Source organism: Podarcis pityusensis (assembly GCF_964106645.2).
Source record: "Podarcis pityusensis genome assembly, chromosome: 5".
NCBI lineage: Eukaryota > Metazoa > Chordata > Lepidosauria > Squamata > Lacertidae > Podarcis > Podarcis pityusensis.
The window spans coordinates 39,817,588-39,839,738 of NC_138032.1; the positions used below are offsets into that span (position 1 = coordinate 39,817,588).

The following is a 22,151-nucleotide window of genomic DNA, read 5'->3' on the forward strand; positions in this document are numbered from 1 at the left end:
CACTCATTGTTCTTTGTTCATTAAAGTTTCTTACTTCAGTTTTAAATGTTCTTTTGTGCTTCTAAGCTGCAGAAGGCAGCTTCCGCACCAGGGTCATTTAGTACTGCTAAAACATAATTTTTATACAGTACAGTCATTTGGAACTGCAATTAAAACAGTTGTTTCAAATGTTGTTTAATATTTTGTTTATGTGTCCTACCAATGTGGGCCTTGAATTACTATTTCACCATTTTAAAACAAAATAATAAGAATAATTTAAAAAATGCAAAGCAATAGTTCAATCACACACACCCCTCTCTCGCTTCAGGAAGAGAAACACTGATTAATTGAGAGGCAGTTCAGTTTGCTGTGCCCTCATGGAACAGAAAGCAATTACAGGATCAGAAGTCACGAAGACAAAGCTTATATAGTTAAAGGCACAGTAGTCCTGGAAAAAACCCAGTAGTCCTGGAAAAAACCCAGTAACCGTTTACCAGTCTGTAATGAAGATGCTGACACTGCTATTGCATCTAAAGTGATAGCAAGCACCACAAATCAGGTCTGAAAAACAACAACACAGAAAAACCTGGCATGAAATGGGTCATCTATATTCTGTGTAAAAAGTGTGTAAATGAAGCTTGGCAGTTGCTGACAAAACAGCTAAGGCAGAAGCAACCAAAGTTAGCTGGGGAAAGAGTCTGAAAAGTAATACCACACTACTTTTAAAATACCATATTGCTTCCAGCTAAGTTTTCATAACCATGGCTGCAGTTCTTGACAATTAGAATTCAGCAAGATCATTAAAAAAAATTTCTAATCTACTACTTAAATTTAAATGGTTCAGTTTCTTAATATGCCAGCTGTATTTTGATTGCTCTGCAAGCATAAAGAAAGGAAGCTGGTAATTAAGGTTGTATACTTCCACTGTAGTCTGAAGGTATACATTGTACATGAAACCTCTTCAAAGCCTCCCTAGCTCTGGCTGTGAAATTTGTGAATGCTTCATTGATATTTGGTTCCCAAGAGAATATATTTTGCAAGGATGTAAATTTTTCTACTGCTTGCTGGGTGTGTTCGCTGATGTCAGTCTACCATGAGATGCAAAATGATTTATTTCATTTATATCCCACCTTTCCTCTAAGAAGCTCAAGAGTACATGGGGTGTTCCCCCAGTCCTTGTATCCTCAGAGCAGGGGTACCAACTTGAATAAAATATGGGGGGGGGGGAGGTAAGTCCCACCCCACATAATTAATCACATGATGTGGTACATGCACACCATTTCAGTGTCAATGCCCATCAACTTTTTTTGGGGGGGGCCCTGACCCCCTCAAATATTTTATGGGGGGGGTGAAGGGACCTTGGCTCCTAGCAGTTGGCTCCTATGCCTCAGAGCACCCCCGTGGCATAAACCGGCTGAGAGACAGTGACTGGCCCATGGTCACCCAGTGATTTTCATGGCTGAGTGGGGATTTGAATCCTCTTAACAGTGCAATCAAAACCCAAGATCTTCCAGAATGAGCGAGTTTGGAATAGGCAGATACTGGGCTGTCTGGCTCAGCCAGTGCTTAGCCAGTGGAATGAAAGCCTGTGGAACCTATGGGTGTAACTGTTTTGGGGGTGGGGTAGGGTGGGGCAGGTTAAGGAGAGACTTACACCTATTTCAAAGCTCTATCAGTCCTATCACATGACCTGGCAATCTAGCAGAACTTAGGCCAGCCAAAAGGGTGGTATAAGTAAAACTCGTAAAGGTTTGTTCTCCCACTGCCAGGCTCTGGACATCGGGGCAACATATGCTGGCTTAGCTTAAGCCAACGAAAATTCTGTTGACTTACACAGAGTACAGCACAGATACCCTCAGAATAGCACCCAACTGAAAATTCAAAAAGCCATTTAAAAGTAGCATGGAAAGACAGCTGGAGAGCTTTTGGATCTTACTCTTTCCTTCCCCTTTGTGACAGATCCTATACCTGTGCCGCCTCTATTACCTCCACGCAGCATGTCAGTGCCACCTCTGGCAACTGAGGCAAAAGAAGATCTTTCTCCAAATGAACATGCCCAGGTGGTGGAAGTGAGCAAACCATCCCTTTCTGAGACGCTGCTCCAGCGATTACAGCACCAAGACACCAGCAGGTGAGATCTAGCCATTCATTTATTTGAGGAAGTAGAAACAGTAAGTCTAGAAACGTATTTTACTGTGTTTTGCTTATCACAGCCATTTTGAATAGAGCCCCCAAGGGAGATCCTTTTACTAGGTGCTGCAGTAACAGGAGACGTTGCACGCGGTGGAATTCTCTTTTTTGTCCCTATATAAAAGGTACAGGAGGCTGTCAACCCTAATACTGCAAACACAAAAATCTGCCACCTGATAAGAGGGTGGGGCTCAAAATTATTTTGCAGATGGCAGCTAAATGAGCTGGCTGGGAGTCCTCTCAGGAAAAGGTTAGAAGGGTTGTTTTTGTGTGGGTTGCAGACAGGAAGGACGCCTTCCTTCCCTCAGTATAAGGAGTTACTCATACATAACATAGTAATGAACAAGAAAGAGATAAATTGCTGGTGGAGCATCATGGTCACAGCTGCAGTCGTCTGTGTACATGCTTGGGAGTCAGTCCCATTGGGCTCAGTAGAACTTACTTCTGAGTAAAGGTTCATAGGACCAAGCTGTGTAGCACTGGGCTACAAATCAAGGTGCCCCTGCTTTAATTCTTGCCTACAGCACAAAGTTTTTTGTTCACTTTTTATTGCCCCCGTTATCTGCATTATTTACCTACCTTGAAAAAGTAGTTTGAACGAAATAGTTTGAACACTCCAAAAATCACTATATGATTGTGAGTTACCATTACAGAAGTGGTGTTGGCAGCTTTCCCCCCAGTCAGCTCCCTTCCTTAGAAAAAAAATCATCAATTTTTAAGGGATAAGCAGCAGAATTGGGACCTTCTCCCTGCCACAGCTGCCTCCCCTGCTTCCCTCCCTCCCCTTTGTTCCCAGGTCTGATATCACACTAGCTCTCATTCACTAGGATATTTTGCCCATTTGCAAGCTCATAAGCCTTAGTGGTCTTCCAAGCAGTTTCCCCCCTTTCCTTCACAGTATTCCAGAAGAGCACTTCAAACTCATCCAGGATTATTTGCGAGTTCATGTCACCAGTGATCTTGAGACAGTACAGCAAGCGCCTTGGAATCTCCCTCAGCTGAAGAAATTGCTTGCAACACTTTGCAAAGGACTTTTCAGGTACTGTAAACACAAGTTAGTCTGGACTCTGGAGGCGCATTTCAATTGGTAGCTGACAGGGAAATTCTGCATGTACAGAATTTGTATGTTAAGCCTTTCCTGAAGGCTAGTTTACTGAAGCAATCCTGCTGCAAACCATGTTCCTTTTGGTGGGAGACTACTGTTTGCTGCAGAATCTGACCAACAAATATAGATGTTCCTTTCCCTTTTGAGCACACATGGGAATTACTATCAGCTTAACTCTTGTTATCAGTTCTGCAGCTCTGCCCACACAGTCACATCCTGTGTTGAAGACCTGCTTTTTAGAGCTTCTTGCTTATTTAGCAATGCATCCTAGAACTAAATTCAAGTTTCTAAAGACTGACCTTTGCAGCTTGTGCTACTGAAAATCAGCATGGCATAATTTCAAGCAGACTCTTTTGGGCTGATTAGCAACAGCTTGTCTGTCTAGCACTGCACGGAGAGGTTCTTATGACCACAAATCTCAAATTCATATCTTTCTGCTTTCAGTGAGGTGTCTCGGACTCTTCCTTCTCTGGAGTCCTTACAGATGGTGTTTGACCAGCAGCTGCCTCCAGGGCTCCATCGACATTCTCAGGTATGATCTGCTGGAGGAGGCAGGAGGTGGAGCAGGTTGAAATGAGAGCATCAAACTGGCAGGGGATGTGGGAAAGCACTTACTGCATAATTATGCCAAATAACTTGTTTCTTGACTCCAAGGGATGGAGCACACTGCAGGCTTTGGAGCAGGGTCAGCTGCACTGCGCTAACATTTGTTTTCTCAGTTTCCTCAGTTTTATAAGGTAAAGTGCAGCAAGGTTCCTCAGGCCCAAGACTGCAAGTTTGTTGTTACATCTCTCAGTGTATAGTTTTTCACCACCCTTTTAGGGGAAGGGATATAGCATACCTTCCAACATTCCTCAGATGACAATAGAGACATTCTGTTCTACAACAGTGTCCCCCATGCAGGGGCAGAGGAAGGGGGGATGCGGTGGGGACGGGCTGACCTGGGTGTCACCACTGAGGGGGGTGACAAAATGCTGGGTGGCACTCACTGTGGGGCCTACAGCGCGCCCAAGCCACACGTCTCTCCTGGGAGTGACATGGTGGCTTGGGCACCCGCAGGTTCTGCGCTGCCCCAAACGGTCCACCCACCGCCTCCTCCTCAGCTGTAGGGCCGCTGAGTAGGAGGAGGCATGCAGACTCCTCGGAGGCTCTGCAGAGCATCCTGCCCCGGCTCACCCGCCCCATGGGTGGCTGGGCCTGCTCCTGGGCGCAGGGCATGCACGCCACCCCAGGCACCTGATCGGCTTGCTCCACCGCTGCCCCCATGCAGCCCCTATATACATGTATAGTAGTACCTCGGGTTACATACGCTTCAGGTTACATACGCTTCAGGTTACAGACTCCGCTAACCCAGAAATATTACCTCAGATTAAGAACTTTGCTTCAGGATGACAACAGAAATCGTGCGGCTGTGGCACAGCGGCAGCAGGAGGCCCCATTAGCTAAAGTGGTGCTTCAGGTTAAGAACAGACCTCCAGAACAAATTAAGTTCTTAACCCGAGGTACCACTGTACTGCCAATGGAAAAAAGGGTATGCTGGCTGAACTGCCCCAATGGCTGTTGCCAAGAGGAGTATGTAACAATACTGTACCAGCAAATGTCTTGGAGCCTTAGATGATATATGCTAAAACTGCGAGGCTTCCATCAGCAATGTAGTCTCTACGGTTGGCGGCTATGACCACTGCCACTGTGAGGGGCCAGGCCACCTCCTTCTCCTCCCCTTGCCCCTGCCCTTTCCCCGCTTGCAGAATTTTGGACTCTGCATGACATAGTGAGAAGCCATGGTGGCTTAAGGATTTTCATGACGGTCCCAGCATTTTCAGGGCAGTTGGAGACAAAGCACATGCAAAAGGTTCTGGATCCAATCCCTGGCATCCTCAGGTATGGTCCAACCTCCGTGTAAGCAAATCAGGATGCATGTTAAATAAGCAGGTTATCTGGATGGGCCCTCTGTATTCCTCTGGCAAGACTTTCCTTCCATCAGCCCACATATATCAGGTGTTCCAAGTACTTCTTCCACCTGTGGCTCTGTAAATGTCGCCATTTCAGTTTTCCTACATGGCTTGACTCAAGACTGCCTTTGCATCACTCGCTAGCCTCCTCTGCCCAACATGCCAAGTTTGAAATGCATTGTCTTTGATTTATCTGTTCAGCAAATTCGCTTAAATTCCAGGCTGCCGTGTTTCAGGATGCAGGAGACTTGCTGACATAATATAAGGCACTCCAGTGCTGGCTTTTCTTTCTTTTTTCTGACACGTATCACAGATGATCTATGCTTGTGGTACAATTTCAAGCTTCCACTGAGGGAGGGAGGGAGTTACTTCACTGGTACCTAACACTTTTCTTCTTCTGCATTATTTCTACTAGCCATCTTGTGACGCCACCCGTGGAAAACTTGTCCAGTTGACTGGCTTGCTTTCTTCCATTGAAGACAAGGTATGGCAATGTTTGTTTTAATTAGTTTTAACTGTTTTTAATACTGAACTTTCAACTGTTGTAAGCCACTCTTGGATCAGTTGCTGAAGGCCAAGTAATGAGTTCAACACTGGAAACAATAATTCTTCATTGCTCCCTCTTTATTTTCCAGTAGCTTTATTCACACACCTGTCATTCTTATGTCTATGTTTTCTTTATCCCAGCAGTTATTGAGGGAAATAGGGTGGGAGTGGGGAGGCCAGAAACCTTTTGACATGAAATTCTGTTTTCTTCTGCTAGCCAGGAACTAAAAGCTCTTGTAAGGTGTCTAGCCTCCTTCCTTTCAAACAATGCATAGGTCAAATCCCCAAGCTTCTCCTTTCCATAGATCTGGGCCCCAACTGCACCATACATTTAAAGCAGTATCATACCACCTTAAAGTGTCATGGCTTCCCTCCAAAGAATCCTGGGAGCTGTACTTCGTTAAAGGGTGCTGAGAATTGATCCTCTTACAGAGCTACAATTACAAGAGTTCCATGGGGAAAGGGATTGATGGTTAAAAACCGCTCTGGGAATTGCATCTCTTTGAACAGAATAGGGGTCCCCTAACCACTCTTAGCATCCTTAGCAAATGACACTCAGTTTCTCATTTTTTCCAATCTTATGTTCAATTATCCGCATTTCCACATCAGTTGATCACTATTATTTTTAAAGTCCTCATGAAAATTCATCAACATTTTAGTGCAATTTTTTTCTTAAAATATACATTTTATGTAATATATACATTTTTGGAAAGCAGTTTCCCCTAATGTAATGAATTTTTGTATTCTAGTTTCATTAATAGATGCATTTTAATGCACACTTTACATTAGTATGTGTTTTTGTATATGGCCTTTTAAACTGGAGTTGTTTTTTATTTATATTGTGTTACATATTTTTGCATTTGTGTATTGTAAACCTCCCTATGAACCTTGGATGAAGGGTGATATAGTAATTTAATCTCAGTAATAATAATCTGTTTCTTCCTAATTAATTTGACAATCTGAATTTCTGTCGCTAAATTAGAGTGCTTATTTATCGTTGCTGATCTGCACATTATGACATGGATTGTCTTAATCTGGGATCTCTCCAACTGCAGTTTAGGACTTTCAAATAGAAATCTATGTGCTTGCATTTTTACAGGTGAAAAAATTGTTGATTGAAGGGCCCGACTCAACACATCGACGTTCGCTTATCCCTCCTGTAACTTTTGAGGTGAATTTTAGTTTCCCCCTCCAGTAGTATAATAAGTTTTTATAATGCTATAGAGAAACACCATGACTGTCAGAACAGCATGTTGAGTGGTATTAAATGTCATTTGTGGGTTAGCACAAGAATTAGGACTAGCATAAGAGGGCCCACCGTTGCTTCCCCCAGGATGTGTGTCCTGCGCTAGACCCAAATCTGTTCTGGAGGCTTGGAGAAAACTGCAGAACAAATTGGGGGTGGGTGGGAGAAGAGGGGGAGGTAATTCTATAGAATAATGAGAAATCTGTGTACTGATGGAGCAATCTGCCTAGCCCTACATTGACTATAACCCCACGTTTTTAATTCACGGGTACAGTGCTCTCCTTCTTAAAAAAAATAACATTCCATGTTCACTCAACCAAAGTTCCTCAATACAGTACAATGCCGCAAGAAAATCTGCATACTGGATATATATAGATGTGTGTGTGTGTGTGTGTGTGTGTGTGTTTGCATGTATGCAGTGTTAAGAGCTAGTTATCTCATTCAAAATGGTAGGGGGGGATCACTTATGAATAATGTTTTCCTTTTCTCATAGGTGAAAACTGATTCTCTTGGAATTCCATCCAAAATACATCTTAAGGTTGATGTTGAATTAGGAAAACTCATTATCAAGAAAGCTAAGGATGGCCCTGAAGACAAGTTCTATTCTCACAATAAAAGTAAGATACTGGGCTCATTTGAGATGGGTGAGAACACTGGGATTCACTGAATATTTTTGCTGATATTCCAGAGATCTGGCAGCCAACAGTACAGGAAATGTGTTTTACAATGGCGGTTATAAATTCTCAGTGCACAATTTTTAAAGTTGCTTACTTGTGAGTTTTCTGGGTTTGAGCAAATCTGAGGGGGACACACACATACCCCTTCATTCATGAGCGCAAAGGAAATAGGTAGAAACACAGCTGAAAAAGAAATGAAAGCTTTGAGGAAGTAGTGGAAAGGGGAGAGCAGAAAGGGAATGTTGACTCGTCGTCCCCAAACACCCCACCCAGACAAATAATCTGTGACACTGAATAGAGCAGTTGGGCACCTGGTTTTCCCCAATTTATTGGATTAGCTGCATATCAGATAAACCCAATTTTACAGGGGTGAAATGTTGAGGTTGAGGGTGTCATGTGGACTACACAAATTAAAGAGGAATGCAAACATTCAGTAAACAGCTGCAAACACTCAATAAACTCTAGTGTGGGCAAGGCCTTCAAGTGTTTGGGGCCATAGAGCCTACACAATATTCCTTTGTGCTGAGCAGCTTCAGTGTTTCATGACCAGAAAGTGTTCCAGCAGTAGTTAGGCCTTGAAACCATAACAAACTTGTACCTCAGGCTCAGTCTTAAATTGCTGTCATTTTTTTTTAACCTAACCTTATTCATCATAGACCAGGAGGTTATAAATAGCACTGGAGTTTACAACTTCATATACACAGACATGTATCAGCATTGTAGTATATTTCATTTCAGAATTTGTGCTGCCAGAACCAGTGTTCTCTTGCTTCTTCTTAGTTCTACAGCTCATCAAGTCTCAGAAGTTTCCTAACAAGCTGGTAATTGTACTGGAAACAGAAAAAGAGAAAACACACCGAAAAGAATATGTATTTGCTGATTCTAAGGTAAATTCCTCACTATGGGTACTTGTGCACACTGAGCCCTTTAACGCAGGCAAGGCATTGCTGTTTATGACATTATTTTGCTATTTTTTAAAAAGAGAAAAAAGTAAAGAGAGAAAATAATCAAGTTCTGTCCCCATCCCCAGTAAGAGAAACTGGTCAGTGGTGTAGCGGTGGTTGCCAGTCCCCGGGTGGAGGAGAAGGAGCTTGCCACTGAAGCCACACCACTTTTGGTTCCAGGCTTGGTCTCCTCCACCCCATTTGAACACTGTGGGGCTGGCCCCTTCCCAAAAAAAATTGGGCCCCCCAAAAAAGGTTCCATTCCTAAGAGATGGCACCCCTAAATGGTATTCAATAACATATTCCATATGTGAGTTTCTGGAGAAGAATGTTGGCATCTTTGTGTGCCTTTGCCAGCAACATGGTACTCTCCCATCATCTCTGACCATTGGCCATGCTGGCTGGGCTCATGGAAGTTGTCGTCCAGCAACATCTGAAGGGCACCACATTGGCCCCCCCTACCCTATACCAAAGAGAAAACTAAGTGAATTCTTTTAAGGGCTCTCATCCATTCAGTTCAAATAAAGCTAGAATATATCCAGAGACTGTTTCCTAAGCATAAGTGAGTCTGTAATAAAAATTATGCAGTAATATGAGTCATGCTTATCCTTTGTGTTTGCACAGGGTCAAGGAAATTGGCAGATTAGATCTCAGTCATTCATTGTAATAGATGAAAGGAGAATACAAACTTCAGCTCTGGAGCAGCTTAGTGGAAATTAGTTGAGCTGCTTTCAATCGTCACGTAGTTTAAGTAAAAGAATGACTGGAACGGATGCATAGCTAATGTGGTACTCTCCAGATATTGCAGACTGTAATAGTCATTAGACCTCTACTGGATGGTCTGGAGGGCACCATGTTGGCTGCCCCAGACCCAAGCATTCACATACTTATCCTGGTTTTTAACTTCAGAAGAATCTGAATTTTTCAAAATTCAGCACCAGCGTGACCAGTCCTTGCCACATGGCATGCCACCATGTGGGAGGAATTTGCTCCAGCCTCCGTGTAACAAGTGTAATCTTATTAGCTAGGTTTCTTTATATTTTGCTTTTCCATTTTTAGAAGAGAGAAGGCTTCTGCCAACTTTTACAGCAGATGAAGAATAAGCATTCTGAGCAGCCAGAGCCTGATATGATCACCATCTTCATTGGGACCTGGAACCTGGGTATACATTTTAGTTTTGTGTCCCAATCTTTGCTGTTTAGATTCCTACAAGTTTCATCTCAATGAATTTCCGATAAAGTTTAGCATGTTTGTGCTGCTTGGTTCTAACGTAACCATATCACAGCTTTGCCAGCTACCCGCATTGCTATACTCCTTTGTTGCTTGAACATCTCTGTCATTTAATGTATTGCCTTCTTTTGTATAAGAGAATCATCAGATAGGCAGATTCATCTATTCTTGGAATATCCAAACATGGTGTTTGCCAGATGTTATGGGACTTCCGTCATCTCTGACCATTGACCGTGTTGCTGGGGCTGATGGAAGTTGGGAGTTCAACAACATCTCAAGGGCACCTCAATGGCGGCTACTTTTCTGACGGAGGATCCTATTTCTAAGAGCTGGGTGACAGGGTGGGGGAATCAACAAGGACAACCCTCTCCACAGTGATTTTTCTGCTGAATTAAACATCTGCTAGGAAAGGATGTGGCGAGAAATGCAGATAAAATGTGGCACAAAGCATATTATCCATGTGTGCATGTCCATGTGAGATTCTGCATGTAGTAAACCATATAAAAGCTATCTCCTTGTAGGCTAGTGGAGAGTTGCGGGACAGCTCAGTGGTGGAGCTCTTGCTTTGCATGCAGAAGGTCTCTAGCACCTCTGAGAAGGCCTGGGGAAACTACAATACTGCACTAGATGGATCAGTTTCATATTGGTTTTGGATTTGTCCATCTAGGTGATGCTCCTCCACCAAAGAAGATCAGCTCCTGGTTTCTCTCTAAGGGACAGGGGAAGACCCGAGATGACACAGCTGACTACATTCCACATGACATCTATGTGATTGGCACACAGGAGGACTCCCTGGGAGAGAAAGAATGGCAAGAGATTCTAAGACAATCCTTGCAAGAGATTACAAGTATCAGCTTCAAAGTGGTAAGGAAAGACATTTTTATTCTGACGCTTAAAGCAAAACAGGGAAAGTAGACTTCACTAGCAATGTATATCATCCACATTGCCTGCATACTTGCTTCTTGAAGAAAATTTAGATGTTGTTTCTGAAGGCTGTTAGATATATTAGACACCTAATAATAATAATAATAACAATAATAATTTTATTATTTATATCCCACCCATCTGGCTGGGTTTCCCCAGCCACTCTACAGCACATATTTTAATGGGGTCAAAAATCTTATGCCACTAATTATCATTCTACACTGGATGTTAAAGATCAAAATTGATTCTGCTTCTCATCTCTAATATTAGGTAAAATATAGTTTGGGTATAATATTGGGGGGGGGGGGCGCCCTGTGCTTCACTTGAATTTATGCCATTGCTATAAATGCTGTTCCCCAGAAGCAGGAATATGCTGTGCCAGTTGTTATCAAAAAGCAGGGCATATCTTGAACCCAACTTCCATTCAGTAGTTTATTTCTGTACACAATGAGGGTCACACCCCACATTTAAAGCGCAAAGTTTCCCCTGAAGAATAATGGGAACTGTAGTTTACCCCTCAAAAAGCTACAATTCTCATTCACATTTTACAATGGTCTCCAGGATTCTTTGGGGGAAGTCATGTGCTTTAAATGTCCTTTAGCATGGATGTGGCCTACAACTCAGTAGCGTTCTCATTTAGGTCGCATGCTTAGACAATAGAAAACTGCCTTATACTGAATCAGACCATTGGTACATCTAGCTTAGTAGTGTCTGCACTGACTGGCAGCAGCTGTCCAGGGTTTCAGATAGGGAATATTCCCACCCCTACCTGGAGATGCCAAGGGTTGAACTGGGACCTTCTGCATACAAAGCAGGTACTTTGTCAATGAACTACAGCCGTTCCCCTAAAATGAGAACCAGAGGTATGTTTGAAGAGGATTTAGTATAGACCTCTGTCTGTCATAATACAAATAACCTTTACTATAAGGTAAAGGGACCCCTGACCATTAGGTCCAGTCATGACCGACTCTGGGGTTGCGGCGCTCATCTTGCTTTATTGGCCGAGGGAGCCGGCGTACAGCTTCCAGGTCATGTGGCCAGCATGACTAAACTGCTTCTGGCGAACCATGCCGTTTACCTTCCCGCCAGAGCGGAACCTATTTACTTGCACTTTGACGTGCTTTTGAACTGCTAGGTTGGCAGGAGCAGGGACCGAGCAACAGGAGCTTACCCCGTTGCAGGGATTCGAACCACCGACCTTCTGATCGGCAAGTCCTAGGCTCTGTGGTTTAACCCACAGCACCACCCGTGTCCCTACAACCTTTACTATGGCTTTAGGCTATATTACAGTTCAACTGCATCAAACTATGTGACAGCTGACTTCCTTTTTCCTGATTAGGTAGCAATCCATACCCTCTGGAACATCAGGATTGTTGTCCTGGCCAAGCCAGAACATGAGAATCGCATAAGCCACCTCTGCATTGACAACGTGAAGACAGGAATTGCAAACAGACTGGGTAAGGCTTGGACAAAATGTACTTGACAGACGCTCTCATCACAACAAGTCTCAAAAGGTTGAAAGATATGCAGAGAGGTGTTTTCAGTACCTGCTTCCCAGCGATGGGATTTCCTTCCCTAAATCATGCACCCGAGCCAAAGGTTCATTTGTGCACTATTCTAACGGTGTGATTTGGGGTTGTCTCTGTGTGTGAAGTGGCACCTCCACTTCCAAAGCCTTGCTGGCTTACCAGGGCAGAAGGTATGGAGGGCAGGCTTACCTTTTTTTGGCCACATAGATCCTTTTTTTAAAAAAAATTAAAAAATCGTACATTGGATCTCAAAGGTTATACATTCAAATAAATGAGAGGAAGCCAAAGACTGAAACAGAATATGAAAGAGTATCCTAAGATATGCTTCTTTTCATGACCACTCTTGAAAGTCACTGCTTCCTCTTTCAACTTTGTCAGCAAAATTACTGATGTATCCTTTGGAAATGTACTATAATAGCTGATATAATCCTACAGTGATTTGTGCTAGTGTACTCACATGCAATAATGTACTCTCAGTGTTAGAGGTGTGCTCATCGATGTGCTCCCACAAATCATTCCATTGATACCGTCATAAGTCAGATCAGATGTGAGTATGATGGGAATTCAGGAATGCCTTGCATCCTTGCAAATATATGTAAATCCTTTTTCCACTACAGTGTTATTCACAGGAATAATTTGCAGGAACTGCCCCATCAATGAAAACCGTAGGGTTTCTTGCTCTGCTGAAAAAATCCATAACTGGAAGAATAAAACTTTGTTCAATTGCAGAGGGAAATTCGTCTTTCACTTTCTTTCCTAAGCTTTTGGAAGAAAATATTCAGTGGAACTCTGCATTACACATGTGAAGTCCTGCTGTTCTGGTTTCCTCTTCTCTGCATCCGCTACTCCACTTTAGAAGTCTTTTGCTGTTCTAGTTAGCCCTGGGGGTTGGATTGATTTCTCAATCTCTCTGTTTCTTGTTTTGTTTTACCTCTCAGGCAACAAAGGAGCTGTTGGGGTGTCATTCATGTTTAATGGAACCTCCTTTGGTTTTGTGAACAGCCATTTGACTTCTGGAAGTGAGAAGAAACACAGGTAAAATTCTGAGGGCCATTGGAAAGCCTTGCAGTTGCTGACAGAGAGGTTCCTATCAATACAAATATTCAAATTAGATGTGACAACTTGGTAGTGGTGGTGGGTATTATTTGAACAAGAAAAGAAACGCATGGGAAGGATTTCAAATAGTCACCCTTGCATGTCTTATTTCTAGTAAAGATACTTAGTAAGTAAAGGTAAAGGGACCCCTGACCATTAGGTCCAGTTGTGGCTGACTCTGGGGTTGCGGTGCTCATCTCGCTTTACTGGCCGAGGGAGCTGGTGCACAACCTCCGGGTCATGTGGCCAGCATGACTAAGCCGCTTCTGGCGAACCAGAGCAGCGCACAGAAATGCCGTTTACCTTCCCGCTGGAGGGGTACCTATTTATCCACTTGCACTTTGATGTGCTTTCGAACTGCTAGGTTGGCAGGAGCTGGGACCAAGCAACGGGAGCTCACCCCGTCACGGGGATTCGAACTGCCAACCTTCTGATCGGCAAGTCCTAGGCTCTGTGGTTTAACCCACAGTGCCACCCGCCAATTTTAAGACTATAATAGCATAAAGGGGGCCCAGCTGGAGCAAATCAACAATCCATCTAGTTCAGGGATCAGGAACCCAATGGAAAGGGATAATCCTTTCCTCTGTTTACCTCTTCACTTAAAGGTGCTGTGTCTGCAAATAGCACCAGGGTGTGGGGTAGAATTTTGCACAGGGAATTTTTTTTTAAAAGAAAAACTTCTTCCCATGCACTGCAGTCCCAACTGGATTGGGGCCCTGTGCAGCTGCTTTTTCTGACAAAGGAAAGTGGCCAGTGCTAAGCATGCTGTTAATGACCCTGAGCTGCATTCTTTGGAACAAGAAGCCCCACTGAAGTATGGAACACATAGAATGTATTCAAAAAGCTTTTTTTTCTATACAAAGAGGCACAGATTATTTATCTTGGCCCAGATGGTTATTTGGACCAAAGACCTGAGGCTGCAGTCCTGCTGGTGGTGTAAACAAAATTCACAAACATTGGCAGATAAGTAAGTCCTAGGCACCTGAAACATGTCTTCATTTTTCTGGGGTGAAATTTCAATGCACCAGAGAGTTGCTATACAGCATCTCCCCACCATGTGCAACTTAACAGTAATACACACACATGGGCATGGACACAGGCTACAAAATGTAGCTAGATAGTTGAAGAATCTGTAATTGTGATTGTACAATTTCTTCTTTTTCTAAAAACAACAAGTGAATATCTGAAGATTGGGTTTCCATTGTTGTTTCTTCCTGTGGTTTAGAAGGGAACATTCCAGTAAAACAGGAACAGAGGGGTTGTAACTATTTGTGCTCACAGGTCTCGCTTGTTTGTTGACTCAATGTATAGCCCTCCCTTTGCTGTGTGCTCCAGAAATAGAAACCATGCAAACATGCCAATATAAAGCAGAAGAGTCGAGCTGTGTTACATCACAGTACTTTTCCGTCTTCACATGCCCCAATTTTTGCTTCCTGAAGCAGTTGCAAATTCCCATGGCAACACATACTTCAAGGTCTTCCTTCTGTCCCCCAGCACACTCATAGATTGCTACAAGGTACCCCAGGCTTGGCGGTTCTCCCGTATTTGTTTGTGCAAGGCCCAATGTTGCAGTAGCTCTGAAGGTATTGAAGCACTCCTGACTACTTAGCAGAAAATAAATACAAATAAATAATAAATACATTCACACAGAGACAGTATGTATGGTAAATTAAAGCTGCCTCTTTTCCTGCAGATTTGACTGCATTAGGGCATTTGAATGGAGGATCTTATTCCCAGAGCCCTTTTGGTTGTGTAGAGGCAACAACTTTTCAGAGATTTGGAAGCAATAATGTTGAATTGCTGCTATACGCATTTCTTTTTGCATTGTACAATATTCTCTGGTCAATCAGTTTAAATCAAGGTATACCTGGAAGCCAGCAGGATGCAAATACAAGAAGCTCTCAGAAATGCAGCTAGCACTATTGCAGTGCATTGAATGCAGATGTTTAAGACAGCTGTTGTATAGTGCTACTGGTGGCAAATATGCACATACAGTCATAACTTGGAAGTTGAATGGAATCCGTTCCAGAAGTCCGACTTCCAAAACGTTTGGAAACCAAAGCGCAGCTTCTGATTGGCTGCAGGAAGCTCCTGAAGCCAATTGGAAGCCGTGGAAGCCCCATCAGACATTCGGGTTCCAAAGAATGTTCGCAAATCAGAACACTCACTTTTGGGTTTGCAGCGTTCAGGAGCCAAAGCGTCCAAGTACCAAGGTGTTCAGGATCCAAGGTATGACTGTACATACATATACACACAGAGCTATTTCCAAAGGTGTTTCTTAATTTTTGTGTTTCCTACAGTGAAATTTGTGTATATATATCCACTTAAAGATGCCCCTTTTAAAATACTGCAAAAATAGCGCAAGGTTCCTTTCTCTCCCTGGCATTTAAATAGATCTCACTTTTTATTCAATACATTTAAATAGTATGTGCTTTCTCTTTTTTCCACAGTGAATGACATTTTTTTTTTTAAAAGCGTTCCTTTATTGGAAACGGACTATACCTCAAGCTGCTGACCCTTCAAATTTAGACCAGTTTCACCAGTCGGTTAACTATCAGTAGTAAACAGAAAAACAGAACCCATAAACCTTTTCTTCTGGCAACCAAGCAGCTACTACTTCCATTTAAATGTGTACAATGCCAAGCTAGTGGCCAAAGTTGGATCAGATAGTTCCATAGTAATGCACAGAGACAAGTTACTCCTATAGCTATACAGAACTGATTGTCTGGCTGTATATTGCCTTTGGGAAGCTGAGGCTTTAGCCAGAGCCAAGACAGGGAAAGATTCATGGGCTTATTATCTAGTCCACTGTTGTTTTGAGCCAACTGTCTCTGCTGATAATGCTGCTGGTGAGAGGCCATATAATAAAATGGTATACTGAGCTTTGTTCTTGTGTTTTAATAGGCGGAACCAGAACTACACAAGTATTCTGCGGTTTCTGTCGCTGGGAGACAAGAAGTTGAGTCCATTTAACATCACCCACCGGTTTACTCATCTCTTTTGGCTGGGAGACCTGAACTATCGCCTAGAGTTGCCCACAGCGGTTAGAGAGCCTGTTTATTTACTATTGCATTTTATTATTACATTTCTATCCCATGTTTCCTGCAATGAGTTCAAGGTGGTGTACATGGTCCTTGTCCTCCTAGTTTTATCCTCACAGCAAACCTCTGAAGTAGGTTAGGCTGAGAGAGAGAGTGACTGGCCCAAGGTCCCCCAGTAAGCTTCATGGCTGAGTGGGGATTTGAGCCCTGGTTTCCCAAGTCCTAGTCCAGCACTCTGCTACTAGCTAATAGTACTTTGCATTTATGCAGAACTCTTGGGAGTGTTTGGAGCATTCTACATGCTTTAACCTGGCTATCCTTACAATAACTTTGCAAAGTAGACTTATGTTATTATATTGTTACAAAAGTTGGGCACTTACTTCCACTCTCTGCCGAGCAGTAGCAAAATTCCAGGGGGTTCCAGAACCCATCCTCCTTTGGAAGACGTGGCGGAGATGGTTGTAACTTTTAAAAAATGTGGTTTATTCATATGTTTACACCTTCACTCTGCATGGAGGGAGTTCCCATCTTACAGCCTGGTCATCTCAAAGAGGGGCTTGTTCCCCACAGCAGTTCAGTGCTGGAGTCCAAAGCATCTCTCTCTCTCTCAGCCTGCCCAAGATGGACCCCTCTCTTTGTTCTCATCCTTCTTCTTCCCAGCACACCTTGCTAAAGACATTCTTTTCCTGTCACCTCACACCCACACAACATCACCTTGGCAAATCTTTGTCTGCCCAGGCCCAAGATTCCTCTTAGATGGGCCATCAACACCTTTCGTAGGGCTAATGCCTCTATCCCAGGTGACGCACTGCTTGTATTTTTCCAGTGGCCTACAATCTTCCCTTCAATACTCCAAATAATCAATTTATTAATTTCTGGGGTTTAGCAAGGTTCCCCCAACATATAACACCATCCTCATATAGCAAGCAAAGGTCTGAAACTGAGAGAATTCCTGTCACCTGATGAGTTTTTGGGTGGGATGAGATTTGAATTAGGTCACACTCTTAGGGTTCATGCAGACATTCATGATTTTAGTGATGAACCTACGTTAGAATCATTCTCCATACATTTTGCTCACACATACACCACCCGCTTCAGCTTGGGTGAAACCTGTTCTTCCAATAATCAGACTTGTGTTTTCTCTGGATATGTGGTTGCTACTGAAGTTGAAGCAAGCAAGTATCATGGAGCCTAAAGGAAAGCATGGCTATTTGCAGCTGCTGAGTAACCAAGCAGGAAGAAAAAGCCGGAAGAAGACTGTTAGGGATATGTGGGAAAGCACCAAGGGATGGTTAGGGGTGTTACGAGAGGCGTAATGGGTGCTGATACTGGGTGCAGTGTAATCAAGAGATCAATATAGCAAATACATTTTGGTCCTAGGAAACTAAACACCTGAGGGCTGAAATCCTATATCCACTTTCCTGGGCATAAGCCCCATTGAACTCTATTCCAGGGTGGTAACATTTTTGATGGTGTATTTGCAACTAAGGATAGGAACTACACAAAACACAGGGGGAAACTGATAGGTTCTTAGTTTGTTATTTAAAACTTGCTACAGGAAGCTTCAAATGGAATCAGAGCAGGAACACTTTGGGATGGCTTTTGAAAATCCTTTTTTTAAAAAAAATCCCTTAAAAATCCTCTTTTCCTCATGTCGTTTTCCTGATCTAAATCACTCCTGTTCCAAGTTGCTCTTAGTCCTTGCAGCAACTTTGAAAAATGTATGTGGATTGGATTGGAAAATGTACCGTTGCTATCAACCAGTTTTGAGAATCAAAGTGTCAGGAGATCCAGTTGCGTATCAGATGTAGTTGGGCTTCAGTAACAGATTTTTGTGGCCTCAGATGCTAGTGTGCTATTTATTAACCAGGAAGGTTTTTTTGTTTTTTTTAAGAAAAGCGAGTGGTACATCTGCCATTATGACATTTCCTTGTTATCAGGAAGCAGACAATATCGTCCATAAGATCAAACAGATGCAGTACGCAGAACTACTGCCTTACGACCAGCTTCTCATTGAAAAGAGGGATCAAAAGGTGTTTCTGCAGTTTGGTAAGTTCTGCTCCTATTCCTTTGCCCTTTTTTACTCTGCCATTGAAAAACATCCTTCTAAAGGGGTAATCACTGAGAGAGTAATCTCAGTAGAGAGAGTGATTACCTGCTTTAAATTGCTCTGTATAGAAACTGACACATGTGGTAAATGTTTTGTTTGTGACAATCCTTTATTTCTTTGCAATGTAATTGATTTCTTTGCATTAAGAAAACTGGCCGATCCATATGGTGAGAGACCATATACTAACAGCTAACTGTGTTCTAGGAGTTGCCCCATACATTGATTTGAAGTAACCTGCATGATGTGCTTTGACATGTGTACCCAGGTTTTGGTTAAAACAATAACTAGCCATCTGTCTCTTTCAGAGGAGGAAGAAATAACATTTGCCCCAACCTATCGCTTTGAAAGGAACACCCGGGAGCATTATGTCTACACCAAGCAGAAAGCAACAGGGGTATGCCATATCTTCCAGCACATTACGATGTTTCAAATGGTGTCTGTTGCCAGAACTGCTCCTCTTTCTATAGAGGAACACCGTGAAAGAACTCTAATTGGGAACAAGCTGCTGGCTTTTTGGCACCAGAGCTTTCCTTCTTGTGGAGTGATGTGTTTTCGATATTGATTCTCCTTTTGTTTGCAGGTGAAATACAATTTGCCATCCTGGTGTGATCGAGTGCTCTGGAAATCATATCCCCTGGTGCATGTGGTGTGTCAATCTTATGGTGGGTAGAGAACAGATTGGGAATAGCAGCAAAGCTGGTTTAAACGGAAATGATTCAGAGCTGAATCTGTAGCATTGCCTTTCGCTGCCAAGTTCTCAGCAACGGATGCACCCTGTCGTTTCTAGCTTGGAATGCTTGCTCCTAAAACTTGGATGTGTAGTGGGGAGAGAATTGGCTGTGTGATAACTGGGAATGCACCTTGCAGATGTTAGAACACCTTCTTAGCCCGCTGTCACTAAGCAGGAAGAACCTCACTACCGCCAGTAACCTGTAGAATATCCCATTTTCCCTGTGTCAAAAGCTGTGTAGCATTAGAGGGCTGCTGGTGGTTTAGTGTTTCTTAATCCTGGCTCCCAGTTCTGGCCTCTGGGTTTGTTTGTCTTTAAATGTATTTTTAATGTGTTCCCAATCAAATGCTTATAAGCACCTCTTCGGCAAATGCTGTCAGATTCTTACCAAAATGACACACATAAAATAAAATCACAGGAAATATTTTATCAAAATCATGATATATAGCAAAATATAACGTGAAATGCCGTAAAACTATAGTTCTACAGCAAACACTCAATCTGAGGTCATTTTGGCCTGGTGATGACAGGAAAATTAAAATGGGTATAAGATAAAGCTCTCTAGGGAAGGGATTCCAAATGTATAGTGCCAAAACAGAGAAGGCCCCACAATTGGCCACCACCACCTATCTTATTTCAGAGAGGGGTGAAATCTGAAGAAGGTCCCCAAGGCTCACCTGGACTGATTTGTTCAGGAACATGTGGTGTTTCAAGTAACCATGTCCAAAGCCTGGTGTCAGAAAACTTTTGTGTACTAGATGGACTGATCCATCTAGATGGACTGATCCATCTAGTACACAACCCCCTTGGAGAGATGGGGCTTCTTGTTTCCATAGATAACTCTGAGTACAGGACAGACAATTGCATTATTCTCTCCATCCTTGGGAGGTCAAGAAAAACAGGTGCTTAGAATCTGACTTTCCTCTTAGGATGCACCAGTGACATCATGACAAGTGACCACAGTCCTGTCTTTGCTACGTTTGAGGTTGCTGTCACCTCTCAGTTTGTCTCGAAGAATGGTAAGCAAATGCCATGCAAGCTTTCCCTGCCCTTAATAAAGATGTAGTAGAAAACAATCTCATTCATTGCTTAAAAACTATTATCTTTAACCTGAACAAATGTCCTCCTTTCTCCAGATGATAAGTACACAGACTCCCTGGGACAGATTGAATTCCTGCGCTGCAGTGCCACCCTTAAGACGAAGTCTCAGACAAAATTCTACATTGAGTTCTACTCCAGCTGCCTAGAAAGTACTGTTTCTTCCACCTTTTGTCTTATTATACAGAAGCTCTAATGATGTTTATCAAGAAGGGACAATATTGCAGAAGGGGGGCTACTGACAAACTCAAAAGTGGGGGGGGGAGAGAGAGAGAGAGAGAGAGAGAGAGAGAGAGAGAGAATCAGAATATTTCCACTTTGTCTTTTGAAATACTTCATTCTTTGTTGTAGTAACTCTTTGGTGTTAATTGCTGTATTTTACCAATTTTTATTTGTTGCTTTCCCTTGAAATTTCATCATCAGGGCTGTTTCTCTTATTATCACTTAAGTTTCATACATGCAGTATACCTTTAAAAAAAGCCCTACAATTCTATTATCCAAAGGGCACAAGCCAGCCAGGCAACTGAGACTAGCCACAGACCCTGCAATTTAGTCTGCTGCTGCTGCTGCATGGCATATCCCTATATTTCTCCATAAATCACGTATTTTAATTTATGTTATACCATAGAAGGTGATATATATAGAGCCCTCAGAGGGTTGCCTCCCATTCTGGCACTCACCAGACCTACTTGGCTTCAACAAGGTTGCCGCACCATGCACCTTCAGACCATGCTCTGGAACTTACCACACAGTTATTGTTAGGGTTAAGAAGAGAGGGGGAAATACTATACATGCTGGTCTGAGCTTGGAAGAAAATGTGATGTGGGTGTAGTCCATATACCAAGTTATTGAACCCATTCAAAGTAGAATAGTGCAGTCAACAGATGTAATTTCTAGTCCTAAACCTAATTCTGTGTTGTATAATAGTAGTACACAGCATTTGGTGGAATGACTATATTCACTGTAGGAGAATGAACTTGTTCTCTCTCTCTCTCTCTCGTGTGTGTGTGTGTGTGTGTGTGAGAGAGAGAGAGGTCATTTTTTTGCTTTTCTTGTCTCCAGATTGCATAGTCTTTGCACAAAATCTCTCTACCTTAAATTGGAAGGCTTGCAGTGGCATGCAAAATCAGTTTTCTATCTTCATAACAAGCAATTCAGAGCCTCCTTTGTCACAATTGCAGAGCAACTTGGGCAGAAAAATATTAGGGGTAGCCATGTAAATCGATTCTCCCAAGATTGGGAGAATTGCCTTGTATTTTATCAGAACTTAAATTGGAATGCTACAGCTTAATCGCATTGTGAATTGCAGCCAATAAAAACAGTTGATGACTTGGGAGACAATCATTTTGTTTGTTTTGTAAGCAGAACCGTACATCAATGCTGGAAATTGTATGAATTCCTGAATCTCAGCCATTTATGCAGTGAGAGAGTACATGCCCAAAGTCTGTTGACTATTCTTTCCTCTGCAAAGAAAAATAGCATGCCTCTACTGTACTCTTATTCACATGTCACAGAGATCGATTAATCCAGCTCCACACAAAAAAAATTGGGGGGGATATACAGAGATTTGCATACATTTCTATGGAAACCATGTGTTAGGAATCTTAAATTAGAATTTCAAAAATGTGCTATCTTGAGTGGCGTAGGAAGAGCTGTTATGTTCTCCTTATCCTCTTGTCCACACATGCACTGAGACTTCTAACACCTTTATTAAATGAAAGGAAATAATAAAAAGACAAGATACTAAGGTCATTC

At 42.7% G+C, this 22,151-nt stretch overlaps 1 protein-coding gene across 1 annotated transcript in view; it reads left to right on the forward strand.

The window, feature by feature from the left end:
* Positions 1–22,151, forward strand: part of INPP5D (inositol polyphosphate-5-phosphatase D) — a 57,734-nt gene that overhangs the window by 24,420 nt on the left and 11,163 nt on the right. The window contains exons 4-20 of the mRNA XM_081005830.1: positions 1,939–2,110; positions 3,068–3,208; positions 3,719–3,806; positions 5,642–5,710; positions 6,872–6,943; positions 7,512–7,635; positions 8,476–8,582; positions 9,699–9,801; positions 10,537–10,733; positions 12,133–12,250; positions 13,261–13,357; positions 16,322–16,460; positions 18,399–18,507; positions 18,874–18,962; positions 19,149–19,230; positions 20,228–20,317; positions 20,435–20,548. Coding sequence (XP_080861956.1) covers positions 1,939–2,110; positions 3,068–3,208; positions 3,719–3,806; positions 5,642–5,710; positions 6,872–6,943; positions 7,512–7,635; positions 8,476–8,582; positions 9,699–9,801; positions 10,537–10,733; positions 12,133–12,250; positions 13,261–13,357; positions 16,322–16,460; positions 18,399–18,507; positions 18,874–18,962; positions 19,149–19,230; positions 20,228–20,317; positions 20,435–20,548 — 1,911 coding nt within the window. The remainder of the gene's footprint in view (positions 1–1,938; positions 2,111–3,067; positions 3,209–3,718; positions 3,807–5,641; positions 5,711–6,871; positions 6,944–7,511; positions 7,636–8,475; positions 8,583–9,698; positions 9,802–10,536; positions 10,734–12,132; positions 12,251–13,260; positions 13,358–16,321; positions 16,461–18,398; positions 18,508–18,873; positions 18,963–19,148; positions 19,231–20,227; positions 20,318–20,434; positions 20,549–22,151) is intronic.